The following is a 16159-nucleotide window of genomic DNA, read 5'->3' on the forward strand; positions in this document are numbered from 1 at the left end:
AAATACAAAAATTAGCCGGGCGCGGTGGCGGGTGCCTGTAATTCCAGCTACTTGGGAGGCTGAGGCAGGAGAATCACTTGAACCTGGGAGGCAGAGGTTGCAGTGAGCCAAGATCGCGCCACTGCACTGCAGTCTGGGCAACAAGAGCCAAACTCCGTCTCAAGAAAAATAAATAATAATAATAATAATAATAATAATAATAATAATAATAATATTCATTCAGCCAGTGATAATCAGAAGATTTCCAAAGTAATAAAGTTACATGGATGTAAAAACTTTAACTTCCTTAAAGCTTAGTTTTCCTAAGTAATAAAATACCTAATAAGGGCAACACAGAAATTATCTTGATGAAATGTAAAAGTTTTGTTTCTTTTTTTTTTTTTTAAATACTTTAGATTCTGGGATACACGTACAGAACATGCAGGTTTGTTACATAGGTGTACATGTGCCGTGGTGGTTTGCTGCATCCATCAACCTGTCATCTACGTTAGGTATTTCTCCTAATGCTATCCCTCCCCTAGCCCCCTATCCACCGACAGGCCCTGGTGTATGATGTTCCCCTCCCTGTGTTCTCATTGTTGAGCTCCTACTTATGAGTGAGAACATGTGGTGTTTGGTTTTCTGTTCCTGTGTTAGTTTGTTGAGAATGATGGTTTCCAACTTCATCCATGTCCCTGCAAAGGACATGAACTCATCATTTTTTATGGCTGCATAATATTCCATGGTGTGTATGTGCCACATTTTCTTTATCAGTCTATCATTGATGAGCATTTGGGTTGGTTCCAAGTCTTTACTATTGTGAATAGTGCTGCAATAGACATGCGTGTGCAGGTGTCTTTATAGTAGAATGATTTATAATCCTTTGGGTATATACCCAGTAATGGGATTACTGGGTCAAATGGTATTTCTGGTGTTAATCCTTGAGGAATCGCCACACTATCTTCCACTGTGGTTGAACTAATTTACACTCCCACCAACAGGGTAAAAGTGTTCCTGTTTCTCCACATCCTCTCCAGAATCTGTTGTTTCCAGACCATTAATGGTCTGAGTGACCATTAATGACATGCTTGGACTTTCTGCTTTGTCCTGTATTTCCTTTCTTAAATAACCATTTTATTTTAGGACAAAAATTTGCCACATAAGATTCTTTATCATACAAAATTATTTCTCAGTAAAGAACACATTTTTATGCCTATCTTATAATTAAAAAAAAAAATTTAAGAAACAGGGTCTTGCTCTGTCACCCAGACTGGAGTGTTGTGGTGCAATCATAGCTCACTATAACCCTGAGCTCCTGGGTTCAAGCAATCCTTCTGCCTCAGCCACCCCAATTAGCTAGGATTACAGGTGTGTGCTGCCACACTCAGCTAATTTTTTTTTTTTTTAATTTTTTTTGGAGATGGGTCTCACTGTGTTGTTCAGGCTGGCCTTGAACTTCTGGCTTCAGGATACCCTCCAACCTCAGCCTCCCAAAGTGCTAGGATTACAGGCATGTGCCACCACAGCCAGCTTTTATCAACAATTTTAAAAACAATTATGTACTTAAGTCACAAGAACTGAAAAACATTTGGGCTAATTACTATATATTTTATATGAGCACTCATTTATTTAAACCAATCAGAATAAAGTTTTTAGGGATTTCTGGCTGACTACATCAGATTTTATTATGTAGACACAGCATATAACATAGTATATACATAATATAAGCATATCTACACAGATGTACATACTTATAAATAAATTCTTATGGCTTTTGTTTTAGAGTTTTGGTCATGAGATAGTAAAACACTCATCAATTTATAAAAAACAGTTGGATCCAGATTATCTTTCTGACAAAATGGAATAAGGCCAAACTTAATGTTCTTTTTTAAAACTTGCAATATTATAAGGGTTGTGAACTAAATTTTGAGTAACACAGTTTGAGTCAGTTACCAATAAACTGGATTAGACACAGAATAGTTAATTGTGGAAATATGACTGAATTATCTTCTAACAAGATCTGTTCAATATTTTCTTGGTCTCAAATCTTTTTTTTTTTTTTTTTGAGACAGAGTCTTGCTCTGTCGCCCAGGCTGGAGTGCAGTGGCCGCATCTCAGCTCACTGCAAGTTCCGCCTCCCAGGTTCACGCCATTCTCCCGCCTCAGCCTCCCGAGTAGCTGAGACTACAGGCGCCCGCCACCTCGCCCGGCTAGTTTTTTGTAATTTTTAGTAGAGACGGGGTTTCACCGTGTTAGCCAGGATGGTCTCGATCTCCTGACCTCGTGATCTGCCCGTCTTGGCCTCCCAAAGTGCTGGGATTACAGGCTTGAGCCACCGCGCCCGGCCGGTCTCAATTCTTTATCCTTGAAGATAAAAGTGTTGCCATTCCTTTTACTATGGGCAGGGTGTCTTTACATGGGAATTTCATTTTTGCAAAGGAAACAGCATGAAAGTCAAAATGATTTTCTTTAATATCTGTTGGTTTTAAGTGTTTTACTTAAATGGTCAGTATGCCAGAATAGCCAAGGAGTTTTGAAAAAAGAGAGTTTAGTTTAGAAAAAGATGAGAGGAGGCAGAGCGGGAGGGGAAAGCTCTAGAGAGGAAAGTGTTTCAGCTAGCTTTGAGGGAGTATTTTTTTAGGAAGTCATTCTTTGAGTCCTGAATCCTTTTTTTTAGCCTTAAAATATCAGTGAGATATGCATATCTTATTTGCTGTGATTGTTTTATAACTGTGGTCTTTTAGTTTAAAGAACAACAGACTGTTTGAATGATCCTTATAATGTTTGAACATGTTACCAGCTGGAATCCCAGAAAATATCTTGGCATGCCTTTGAATTTTGAGAGCCCATTTTATTGTGGGTGCTCTGGTTTAATCCCAAATACACAAAAACCAATTAAATGTAAGCACTGAATTTGGAAAGGCCAAATAAACGCAAGCACAGATGGGAAAATAAAGTACCCACTTACCAAGAAGGACGATAAGAAGCCTTCTCCAACTGAAAGAAAAAAGAGAGATCCCAAGGCCTCAACCCAAAGGGAAAAATCCCTTCCCTGAGGCCCCACAGCCAGAGTCTATAAGGAGGAAGAGTCTTCCTTAATAGGAGATCTCAGCCAGAGCAGACTGGAAGGGGAAAGACACCATCCCATCCAAATCCCAGATAAAACAGAACTCAACCAAAATCGGGAGTTCAGTCCAAGAATGACTCACTAAGAGAAAAAGAGGCAGCTTGCAGAAGCTGGTAGGGGAGGGGGTGGCTTTCAGAGTGTGGCTACCTCATACTGTAGTTCCAATGGCTGCTGATATTCTCTGAGATGAGTCAGCCTTAGACTTATACTTGACCAAGTATATCAAAGTCAAATGAAACATGGAGATGAATCTCTGAAATTAAGATGTTTTACTCGTGAAGAAAGAATTGCAGTTTAGGGCATGCATGCAGACAGAATGGTATGTCTGAAGAACAAAGAGAAGGTTAGAGGTTTTATGAAAAAGAGAAATGTTATATACTGCTCTTTGAGAAAGTTCATCGACACTAGTAAGATTCTGGAGGGCTTGCCAGTTTTGAGTGGTGAGTGATGGCCGTGGGTAAAATTAGCCTTAGAATTTCAGCAGATCATTTCAGTAGCCATTAGATAAAACTGGTTGCCAGTAATAGGCAGTTTCAGCAGACATGGTTTTTGCAAAGAATTACATTTTTGGGGCTATGTTATATGTCCTGAGTGCTTCCCCCGCTGCCTCTGCCCTCTTGACTTTGTTTTAGTTGGGTATGACAGGAATAACCCAGTTCATATGATCAACTTTCACAGTAGTTAATGATATAAATACCTTAATTTATTTCACCATTCCTCTACTGTTGGAAAAATAGGTTTATAGCAGGTCATGCTATTGCGTACATTTTCCCTCCATCTTCCCTACAAACAATATCTCTATTTTATTCAGATAAATGAGATTCGGGTTGCAGGGAGAACCTTTGATTTCAGGGAAGGAATGCCCTTATCCCATCCCCAGGGAATGAATTCTGGTTGGTCTGAACTAGACAATCAATTTCCTGTCACTCATGACTGGTCTAGGGGTAAACACTGGATTTTCTTTTAACCAGTAATAAATAAAAGGAACTCAGCTGGGTTTTTGTTTGTTCGCTTGCTTTTGGAAACACTCTTTCTTGATGAAAAGACTATTGCAAGGTCGAAGCTTTTGGACCCCCTTTCCACCATGTCACTTCATATGTGGATGTGTGTACTGTAGCAGCCATGCTGTGACTATGAGGAGGAGACATGACTAAGGAGGAAAAAGCAGACCTGTCAATCGCAGATCACTGAGATACAGAGGGCTTGGTTTCTTGGTGAAGATGTTGAACTAGTACACCAAACCTGGACATCTCATCTCCAGACTTGATGTTTTTTTTTTTGAGGCAGAGTCTCACTCACTCTGTCGCCCAGGCTGGAGTGCAGTGGGGCACCATCTCGGCTCATTGCAGCCTCCGCCTCCCAGGTTCAAGTGATCCTCCTGCCGCAGCCTCCCGAGTAGCTGGGATTACAGGCACCCACCACCACGCCTGGCTAATTTTTGTATTTTTAGTAGAGACGGGGTTTCACCATGTTGGCCAGGCTAGTTTCAAACTCCTGACCTCAGGAGATCTGCCTGCCCCAGCCTCCCAGAGTGCTGGGATTACAAGCATGAGCCACCGTGCCGGGCCCAGACTTCGTGTTTTATGAGATATTTAAATATTTTACACAACAGCGAGTTGGATTTGGTTATCACTTGTATTTAAATGGTACAAGGTTGTTTTCCAGTTATTTCCATTCTGCACATTGCTGAAGTTAACATCTTTTTGAATATATCCGTGATGGCATTTCAGATAGTTAGATCAGATTCTCACACATGAAGTAACTGGATGAAAGAGTAGATCATTTTTTAGACTTCTGTCGCTGATAAAACAGAATAGTAAGTTTTTTTTTTCTTTGAGCCTTTTGATGTTCCCTTTTCATTTGTACCTATTACAAAGTGCTGACTGGGCACAGTGGCTCACGCCAGTAATCCTAGCACTTTGGGAGGCCAAGGAGGGTGGGTCATCTGAGGTGAGGAGTTCGAGACCAGCCTGGGCGACATGGTGAAACCCGTCTCTACTAAAAATACAAAAAATTAACCACATGTGGTGATGCATGCCTGTAGTCCCAGCTACTCGGGAGGCTGAGGCAGGAGAATCGCATGAACCCTGGTGGTAGAGGTTGCAGTGAGCCTAGATCATGACCCTGCATTCTGGCCCAGGTGACCGAGTGAGACTCCGTCTAAAGAGAATAAACATAAAAACAAAGTGCTTCCTCTTCCTCTGTGAGAGGGGAAGCTAAATTTGAGTTTTCTTTAATTGATTTTATGAGAAAAGAAAAGATTAAAGGGAACATTTTCAGCAAAGATATATTGTATTAAATGCACAGAAGCCACCAAAGAGAAAAATGTTATCAGATGACCAGGTGATATAAATGTTATTAGATGACCAATTGATGAATAGGTATTGACATACAGAAATGATTCTGGAGGCAGAGTAAAAATTCTGCTCACATAGAAGTGAAAAAATAATTGAGTGGTTGAACAGATCTCTTGATAATCATGACCTTGTAATTGAACTGTACAAGACAATTGTACAGTTGTGTCCTGATACATAAAATAAGGAAATAAAACTTGAAATTAGAGGCCAAGAAGCACATCACCAAATGACATTGTACTATGGGTGGATTGTGCCTTTATATATTTCATTACCTCAAAAGGGTGAGTTAGAAGGCACAAATGTATACCCAAATAAATCAAAAGATATATTGTGTTCTTGGTTGGGAAATGTAGGTATAGAAAAGATAAAGTGCATTCTAAATTTATATATTGATTTAATATAACTTTTCCTTGGAATATTTTGAGAAAATTGGTATCTTGGTAATGAAATTTAACCCCTCAAAAGAATAAAGCCACATAAGGTTATTTATTTATATATGTTTATATGTTTAAGCTTTATGATTATTTTGCAATGTCTGTTTGAAAATGTGTATATGCTTTAATGCAACAATTCCATTTTTGAGAACCTATGCTTTAGATGCATTCATAATTACATACAATGATGTTTAAATTGTTTGTCACAATGATTAAAAGTTTCTTTTGGCATTTGATAAACAGGCTTCAGGGATACAAAATACCCTGCAATGTGCAGGAGACTCCTAAACAACGAAGAATGAATGATTCTCAGGTTGTCAACAGTGCCTGTGTTAGATTCTGGGGATCTAACATGGAGATGCACAAGCAAAGTCCTTTACTATATTTTCTGGTGACAGGGACTGCATCATGTATTTGTTTACCATCCATGAGAACCAAATCAGAGGAAGGGGCTAAAGCAGGACAGGAGCAGCTAACTTGGAGTGGTCAGGGTAGGATCTTTTGAGGAGGCAATTTTTGAACAGAATGACCTGCGGGAACAAGCTGTGCATAGATCAAGGGAACTACATTCCAGGCAGAGGATACAACCAGTGTGAAAGCTCACAGGCAGAAGCAAGTCTAGGGCAGTCCATGTGTAGAAATGAGGCTGTCGAGGCTAGACAGAATAGTGAGTAAGGGAGAGATGGAAGAGATGCAGAGAGTTGGACAGATAGATGATGTCAGGACTAGTAAACCATGTCAATGCATTTGGGTTTTATTCTGAATGTGCTAGGAAGTTGTTGGAGGAATTTTTTTTTTTTTTTTGAGCAGGGGAGTGACGTATTCACATTTATGTTTTAAAACAATTTCTTTGGCTGTTATAAGGTCAGTCGACTTTTGGAGCCCAAAAGCAGGTGCAGGGAGACCAGTGAGGATTTAATCTAGTAATATCGGTGAGAGATGTCAGTGATTAGATTAGGCATACTGAGAAACATTTGGATTCAGGATTTTGAAGTCTTTCCTTTTTGAGGAGGTGGGAAAGTCTCAGCTGAATTGATCGAGCTCCTCAGGTCATGGCACATTTCTCACCAGTCTTTGCAAAGTCCTTTTTTGTTTTATTCTTTTTGTCCTTATCTATGATCTCTGAGTTCCCTACTCTCTCTCCCCGGTAAACACATGCTTCTCCTATATTTAATATATGCTTCAGAATACATCTACTATATATATGAATGAATGATTCTCAGATTGTCAACAGTGCCTGTGTTAGATTCTGGGGAGCTAACATGGAGATGCACAAGCAAAGTCCTTTACTGTATTTTCTAGTGAGAGGGACAGCATATATATATAATAAATATATGTTATATATATTATATACATATAAATATATACATATATAATAAATAAATAAATATATATATTCATTAATTTGAGACAGAGTCTTGCTCTGTCTTCCAGGCTGGAGTACAGTGGCATGATCTCGGCTCACTACAACCTCCATCTCCCAGGTTCAAACAATTCTCCTGCCTCAGCCTCCCCAGTAACTGGGATTACAGGCACATGCTACCATGCCCAGCAATTTTTTTTGTATTTTTAGTAGGGACAGGGTTTCACCATGTTAACCAGGATGGTCTCGATCTCCTCACCTCGTGATCCACCTACCTCAGCCTCCCAAAGTGCTGGGATTACAGGCATGAGCTGCCACATCCAGCCAATATGTCTAATATATTAATTTTTTAATATATAGAACTTTTACAGATAAAATATTTTAATTTTACATAAATGATATGATGCTGTCCAGTAGTCCTGAAATGTTACCATACATCATTATTACCTGGAAGGCTTGTGCAAACACAGGTTGCAGGGCCCTGACCCTGTTTCTGATTCATCAGGCCTGGGGTGGAACCTGGCAATCTATATTCTGTCGGGTTCCCAGGTGATGCTCTTTATCACACTTTGAGATGAATGTGACTGTACTTTGAGAACCACTGTTGTAGTGCTATTTATACTGTTGACTTTTTTCACTTACCACTGTGTTTTTAAGATGTACCCAGGTTACTAGTATATGTGCCTCTGGTTGATTGCTTTCTGCCTGTTGTATAGAATTTCATAGTATTTATCTGTGACACTTTAGTTCCCTGTTCTGCTTGGTGGACACCTAGTTTAACTCTAATTTGTTTCTAAAATGAACACTGCTATGATGAACACCTTCATATAAATCTACCATGATTTAATGTCTATAGGGTTTATGAACAAAATGGGATTGCCAGGAGAAAGGATGTGTGCATTCATACTTGAACTGAGCATTGATTGCCAAATGGCTCTTCAGAATGGCTGTGCAAGTCTCTATTCCTACCAGTAGCACTGAAGAATTCCTATTTCCTCACATCCCTCCTTCCAGAATAGGATTTTATCTCATATAATAATACTTGCCAATATAATGGGTATAAAGTAGTGTTCTACTGTTTTAATTAATGTTTCTCTAATTACTAATAAAATTAAGCATCTCATATGCCAGCCATTCAGCTCTTGCACTCACTCTCAGGAGTTTCTTATATGACCTTTCAGAGATAAGTTAAATGTATACTAGCATATTTGAAAATCTAATGAAAAAATAGTGTACTTGTCACTATACATTGCCCTTTAAGTGTTGCTTTATCTGAGTCCCACAGATTTGGATATGTATTGCTTTCATTGTCATTCAGTATTTTATATTTTAAGAATTTTCTTAATGAAGTAGTATGTTTTTTCTTTACAGTCATGTAGGATTTTTTTAGAGCTAGTATTTTGTTACTGATTATTGATTTAATGTAATTTGATTAAAGAACATGATTGGAATAATATTCATTCTTTGAAATTTATTGAGACTCCTTGTGGTATAGTACAGAGTAGATTTTTGTGATTGTCTCATATATACTTGGAAAGAATGTGTATTCTCTACTTGTTGAGCTATTCTTTATAACTTTGACTATTTTTGTCTGCTTGCACTATCAGTTACTTTCAGCATTGTGTCAAAATTTCCAACCACAATTACAGTGTCATGCATCGCTTAATAAGGAGGGTACATTCTGAGAAATGGGTGCCGATTTTGCTGTTGTGAAATCATCATACAGTGTACCTACATAAGCCTAGATGGTGTGGCCTGCTACACACCTAGGCTACATGGTATATAGCCTGTTGCTCCCAGGCTACAAACCTGTACAGCATGATATTGTGCTGAATACTGTAAGCAGTTGTAACACAAGGGTAAGTATTGTGTGTCTAAACATATCTAGACATAGAAAAGATACAGTAAAAAAAAAATAAAAGATAAAAAATGTAATACCTGTATAAAGTACTTATCGTGAATGAATTGTACAGGACTGGAAGTTGCTCTGGGTGAATCAGTGAATGATGAGTGAATGTGAAGTCCTAAGACATTGTTGTATACTACTGTATACTTTATAAACACTGTACACTTACACTGCACTAAATTTATTAAAAAGTATTTTTCTTTCTTCAATAATGAATTAGCCTTAGCTTACTGTAACTTTTTACTTTATAAGATTTTTAATTTTGAGCTGCCATCTTGCGTACCCCGTGTGTGTGCACCTAATCTCAGCTGGTCCACCCGAGACTCCCTAAGCACCAACCCTAGCCCCCCGCGTGGCCCCTTATCTGCTGAGAGAAGATGAAAGAAACAATTATGAGTCAGGAAAAACTCGCCAAACTGCAGGCACAAGTGCGCGTTGGTGGGAAAGGAATGGCTTGCAGAAAGAAAAAGGTGGTTCGTAGAACAGCCACAGCAGATGATAAAAAACTTGAGTTCTCCTTAAAGAAGTTAGGGATAAACAATATCTCTGGTATTGAAGAGGTGAATATGTTTACAAACCAAGGAACAGTGATCCACTTTAACAACAGAGATGCCAGCAAACATTTTCACCAGTACAGGCCATGCTGAGTCAAAGCAGCTGATGGAAATGCTCCCCAGCATCTTAAGCCAGTTTGGTGCAGACTGTCTGACTAGTTTAAGGAGACTGGCTGAAGTCTGTGGATGGAAAAGCACCCCTTGCTACTGGAAAGGATGACAATTACGAAGTTCCAGATCTTGTGGAGAATTTTGATGAGGCTTCCAAGCATGAGGCAAACTGAATTGAGTCAACTTCTGAAGATAAAACTTGAAGAAGTTACTGGGAGCTGCTATTTTATATTATGACTGCTTTTTAAGAAATTTTTGTTTATGGATCTGATAAAATCTAGATCTCTAATATTTTTAAGCTCAAGCCCTTGGACACTGCAGCTCTTTTCAGTTTTTGCTTATGCACAATTCATTCTTTGCAGCTAATTAAGCTGAAGAAGCCTGGGAATCAAGTTTGAAACGAAGGTTAATAAAGTTCTTTGCCTAGTATACCCCCCAAAAAAATTTTTTTTAAATTTTTTTAACTTTTTGACTCTTTTGTAATACCACTTAGCTTACAAGTGGTATTATGAGTTAATGTGAAGGCCTAAGACTTATGCAGCTGTACAAAAATATTTTTTACTTATATTCTTATTCTGTAAACTTTATTAAAAAATTGTTTTACTTTTAAAATTTTTTGGTAAGAATGAAGACACACACACACACACACCACACACACACATGTGCATGTACGCTTAGGCCTATAGAGGGTCAGAGTCATCAGTATCACTGTCTTTCACCTCCACATCTTGTCCCACTAGAAGGCCTTCAGGGGCAGTAACAGTCATGGAGCTGTCATGTCCTATAACAGTGCCTTCTGCTAGAATCCCTCCTGAAGGACCTGCCTGGGGATGTTTTACAATGAGCCTTTTTCTTTTATAAATAGAAGAAACAAACTTGAAAATAATTATAAAAAGTATAGTATAGTAAATACACAAACCAGTAAATTTATCATTAGGTATTATGTACTGTACATAATTGTATGTGCTATACTTTTATACAACTGGCAGTGCAGTAGGTTTTTTTACATCAGCATCACCACAAACATGTAATGCCTGCATGTAGACATTATGATGGCTACATCACTAGGATGTGGGAATTTTTCAGTTCCATTTTAATTTTATGGGACCATTGTCCTGTATGTGGTGTGTTGTTGACTGTAACAGCATTACGTGGTGCATGACTATATTGATTTATCTGTTTCTCAACATAGTGCTCTGTATTAGTTCTTTTTCATGCTGCTGATAAAGACATGCCCAAAATTGGGAACAAAAAGAGGTTTAATTGGACTTAACAGATCCACATGGCTGGGGAGGCCTCAGAATCATGGCACGAGGCAAAAGGCAAAAGGTACTTCTTACATGGTGGTGGCAAGAATGAAGAAGAAGCAGAAATGGAAACCCCTGATAAACCCATCAGATCTCATGAGACTTTTTCACTATTACAAGAATAGCACAGGAAAGACCAGCCCCCATGATTCAGTTACTGTCCCCTGGGTGTGGGAATTCTGGTAGCTACCATTCAGGTTGAGATTTGGGTGGGGACACTGCCATAGCATATTAGCCTCTTAATTTTTGCTTGTGTTTTGAGGCTGTGAAATATATACGGAATATTTCATAATTGGTGTATACAATTGATTATCATCATTCATGGGTTCTGTATCTGCAAATATGCCTATGCCTCCTTGCTAAAATTTATTTGTAACCTCAAAATCAATACAGTGCTTTTGTAGTCACTGGTAGACATGTGGAGAGTGATCTACTACTTTGAGTCTCCCAAAGCACATGTTGCCACCTCAAACTAAACAAGGCCACACTCTCCCTTCTTGTTTTAGCTCTCATGCTTTAAACAAGTATTCTTTTCATAGTCTATTAAGTGCCTGAATGCCTGCTTTAGGTAACCAATCTCTTTAGTTTTTGGATTTATCTTTCCTGCATTTTTTATGTACAAAGGAGATACATACATATGAATTTCATATATCTTCTTTATTATATAGAGGGTGGCATACTATAACTACTCTTGTACTTTTTTTTAGGAGACAGAGTCTCACTGTGTCACCCAGGTTGGAGTGCAGTGGCATGATCATGATCATAGCTCACTATAGCCTCAAACTCCTTGCCTCAGGGGATCCTCCTGCCTCAGCCTCCTAAATAGCTGGGACTACAGACATGTGACCACCATATCTGGCAAATTTTTAAATGTTTTGTAGAGATGGGGTCTTGCTGTATTGCCCAGTTTGGTCTTAAACTCCTGGCCTCAAGCTATCCTCCTACCTTGGCCTCCTAAAGCACTGGGATTGCATTTGTGAGCCATTATGCCCAGCCATACTTTGCTTTTTTCATCTAAAAATGTATCCTGGAAATCACTCTAAATCAGTTTATAGAGATCTTCCTCATCCTTGTGCTTTATTGTTTGAGCGTATCATAGCTTAGCCTCTCTCCTGTGCATGGTCATTTAGGTTGTTCCTAATATTTTACTATTACACACATGCTACAGCCTTGTGCATATTTATTTTCATATTGTTGGAAGTACATCTTCAGGGTAGATTCCTAGAAGTGGGTCAAAAGTTAAATGAATGTGTAGTTTTGTCAGTTTGGCCAAATTGTTTTTTTACTATGCAAATTATATTATTATTATTATTATTATTATTATTATTATTATTATTTTGGGGATGGAGTTTTGCTCTGTCGCCCAGGCTAGAGTGCAATGGCGTGATCTCAGCTTACTGCAACCTCTACCTCCCAGGTTCAAGCGATTCTCCTGCCTCAGCCTCCCGAGTGGCTGGGATTACAGGCACCTGTCACCATGCCCAGCAAATTTTTGTATGTTTAGTAGAGACGAGGTTTCACCATGTTGGCCAGGCTGGTCTCAAACTCCTGACCTCAGGTTATCTGCCTGCCTAAGCCTCCCAAAGTGCTGGGATTGCAGGTGTGAGCCACCGTACCTGGCCTATTTTCATTTTTGTGTGGTCAACTTTACCCATCTTTTATTTTATTGTGTCTGGATTTTTAGTCATTGGTTACACAGTTCTTACCCACATCAATTTTGACCTACACTGGGCTTAAGAACTCACTCATGTTTTCTTCTAGAACTTGTGTGGTTTTATCTTTTTACATTTAGATTGCTCATCCTTTTGTTGTTTATTGTACATTGTGTAAGATGTGGATCTAACTTTATCTTTTTTTTTAAATGGCAGCCACCTGACCCAGAGCCATTTATTTAAAAGTTCATCATTATTACTGTGATTTGAGATGCCACCTTTATTATTTACCATGCTTTTATAGGTACTTTTATACTGTATCTGTAGTATAAAATTCCACTGGTATATTTATCTACATAAGGCCAGTACCACTGTTTTGATTATAGATGTTTGTATGTTTTAACATCTGGTAGGGCTAGTCTGCCCTCATAGTGTCTCTTTTTAGCATTTTCCTGGCTATTCTTTCTTGCATGTTCATTTTTCCATGTTAATGTTAGTGTCAACTTGTCTAACTCCATAAAATAGCTTGTTTGTATTTTTCTTGGAATTTCAATGACTTAAATTAGGGAGAACTGTAATCTTTTTTTTTTTTTTTTTTTTTTGAGACAGAGTCTCTCTCTGTCACCCAGGCTGGAATGCAGTGGCGTGGTCTTGGCTCACTGCAACCTCTGCCTCCCATGTTCCAGTGATTCTCCTGCCTCAGCCTCCCAGGTAGCTGGGATTACAGGCACTCGCCACTACGCCTGGCTAATTTTTGTATTTTTAGTGGAGATGGGGTTTCACCATCTTGGCCTCAGGTGATCTCACCTGACCTCAGGTGATCTGCCCACTTTGGCCTCCAAAAGTGCTAGGATTACAGGCGTAAGCCACTGTGCCCGGCCGAGAACTGTAATCTTTTCATGTTGATTCATTCTGTCCAAGAACAAGGAATGTCTTTCCATTATTTCATGTCTACTTTTATGTCTTATAGGGACATTTAAATTTTTTCCTTGTATGGATGTTGCACATTTCTTGTTAAATTTATTCCTGTGTCTTTAGGCCTCTTTGTTGCTGTTACAAATGGGGATTTCTCTACCATAATGTTCTGTTGATTGTTTCTGTATAAAAGGTCTATTTTTGTTTGTTTGTTTTGAGACAGTTTTGCTCTTACTGCCCAGACTGGAGTGCAGTGGCGTGATCTCGGCTTGTGGCAACCTCCGCCTCCCGGGTTCAAGCAATTCTCATGCCTCAGCCTCCCGAGTAGCTGAGATTACAGGCATGTGCCACCATGCCTGGCTAATTTTGTATTTTTAGGAGAGACAGGGTTTCTCCACGTTGGTCAGGGTAGTCTCGAACTCCCAACCTCAGGTGATCTGCCCACCTTGGCCTCCCAAAGTGCTGAGATTACAGGTATGAGCCACTGCGCCTGGCCCTATTTTTTTTTTTTTTTTTGAGATGGAGTCTCCCTGTGTTGCCCAGGTTGGCCTTGAACTCCTGGGCTGAAGTGAGCCACCTGCCTTAGCCTCCTGAGTAGCTGGAACCATATGCGTGCTGCTGTGCCCCACAGCTGTTGATTTTGTATGTTAATTTTATGTCCTGCTACTTTACTGAATTATTTTATTATTTGAGTTAGTTTTATTGATTTTTGGGGGTTATATCTGCAAATAGAGATAGTTTTATTTTTTACCCATTCTTAACCCTCTAATTGAGGTGTAATTCAATTGGCTAATACCCTTACACCAGTTTTGAACAGCAGCAGAGATAGTAAATATTCTTGCCTTGTTCCTGGTCTTAGTGGAAATGCCTTTAGTGTTTCAGAATTAAATAAAATACAGGTTTTAGGACTAATATATGTGTGAGTGGCTTTCTGAGATAGTTCTAGATATTTAGAACATGAGAACAGAGATTAAAGAGAGATTTCTGTGAAAGCTACTCTATACTCTGTCAAATTCTAGGGCAGAAGTATATCACATTCAAAAGGTTTCATTTTTCAGTTTTGGAATAACAATGATATATGCCATTACAGCAAGTCATTTGAATTATATAAATTGTGTTTATGCATTATAATGGTCACAAAGAAAATTTTATCTCTCTTATAGTGTGTGCTGTATTTATGGAGTTTAAAGATTAATCATCCCAAAACATTGTTCCTGCTTCGGGGAAATCATGAATGCAGGCATCTTACAGACTATTTCACCTTCAAACAGGAATGTAAGTATAATCACTCCTCTAGAACTTTTTTAGTTACCCTTTAACCTGTCCCAAGTAAATCAAACATAAAGAAAAAGAACTAATGGAATTCAAATGCTTCCTGTCCTGTTGTTATTTTTTTCACCTGCGAAGAACTAAGACTCGATCTTCTAAGGCATTTATTTTGAATATAACTTTTGGGTTCCCCCTTGTTTAAAAAATAATTAATTTGGGATATTTGGAAAGCATAGAGAAGTCTAAAGAAGATAAAAGTGTCCATAAACAAGGCCAGGCACGGTGGCTTAAGCGTGTAATCCCCCACTTTGGGAGGCCGAGATGGGCGAATCATGAGGTCAGGAGATCAAGACCATCCTGGCTAACACGGTGAAACCCTGTCTCTACTAAAAAATACAAAAATCTAGCCGGGCGAGGTGGCAGGCGCCTGTAGTCCCAGCTACTCGGGAGGCTGAGGCAGGAGAATGGCGTAAACCTCGGGGGCGGAGCTTGCAGTGACCTGAGATCCGGCCACTGCACTCCAGCCTGGGCGACAGAGCGAGACTCCGTCTCAAAAGAAAAAAAAAAGTGTCCATAATCAGGTTGCAGTGAGCCGAGATCACGCCACTCTACTCCAGCCTGAGCAACAAAGCAAGATTCCGTCTCAAAAAAAAAAAAGTGTCAGTAATCATGCCACTTAGAAGTAATCAGTGTTATCACACTATTTGAAATATGGTTTTCCATTCTTTTTCATTATTATGAAATAGTTCAGGTATATCTATATATCTATCTATATATATTTTTAAAATAAAATTGGGCTCATATGTAGTGTTTAATACATTTCTGTTTCACCTAATGTAATAGCATTTTTTCCATATCATTAAATATTTTTGACAACATGGCTTGTAAGTGTTATTTTAATTTTTTTAAAGTATTCCATCTTACAAATGCACAATCATATATGTAGCTAATTTACTAACAATCATAGGATAGTTAGGTTGTTTCTAACTGTAAGTACTATTGTAATAGTAAAAATAAGTTTAATATAAAAGTAGAATTATTGGCCGGGTGCGGTGGCTTATGCCTGTAATCCCAGCACTTTGGGAGACCGGGGCAGGTGGATCACAAGGTCAGGAGTTCAAGACCAGCCTGACCAACATGGTGAAACCCCTGTCTCTACTCAAAATACAAAAATTAGCCGGGTAT

The 16159-nt window shown here is 38.9% G+C and overlaps 1 protein-coding gene across 3 annotated transcripts in view; it reads left to right on the forward strand.

Moving 5' to 3' along the window:
* Positions 1-16159, forward strand: part of PPP3CC (protein phosphatase 3, catalytic subunit, gamma isozyme) — a 101131-nt gene that overhangs the window by 43827 nt on the left and 41145 nt on the right. For all 3 annotated transcript variants that reach the window (XM_011939831.1, XM_011939832.1, XM_011939833.1), the window contains exon 4: positions 14869-14980. In XM_011939831.1, the coding sequence (XP_011795221.1) occupies positions 14869-14980 (112 nt within the window). The remainder of the gene's footprint in view (positions 1-14868; positions 14981-16159) is intronic.

This window comes from Colobus angolensis, unplaced genomic scaffold, assembly GCF_000951035.1.
Source record: "Colobus angolensis palliatus isolate OR3802 unplaced genomic scaffold, Cang.pa_1.0 Scaffold184, whole genome shotgun sequence".
Classification (NCBI taxonomy): domain Eukaryota; kingdom Metazoa; phylum Chordata; class Mammalia; order Primates; family Cercopithecidae; genus Colobus; species Colobus angolensis.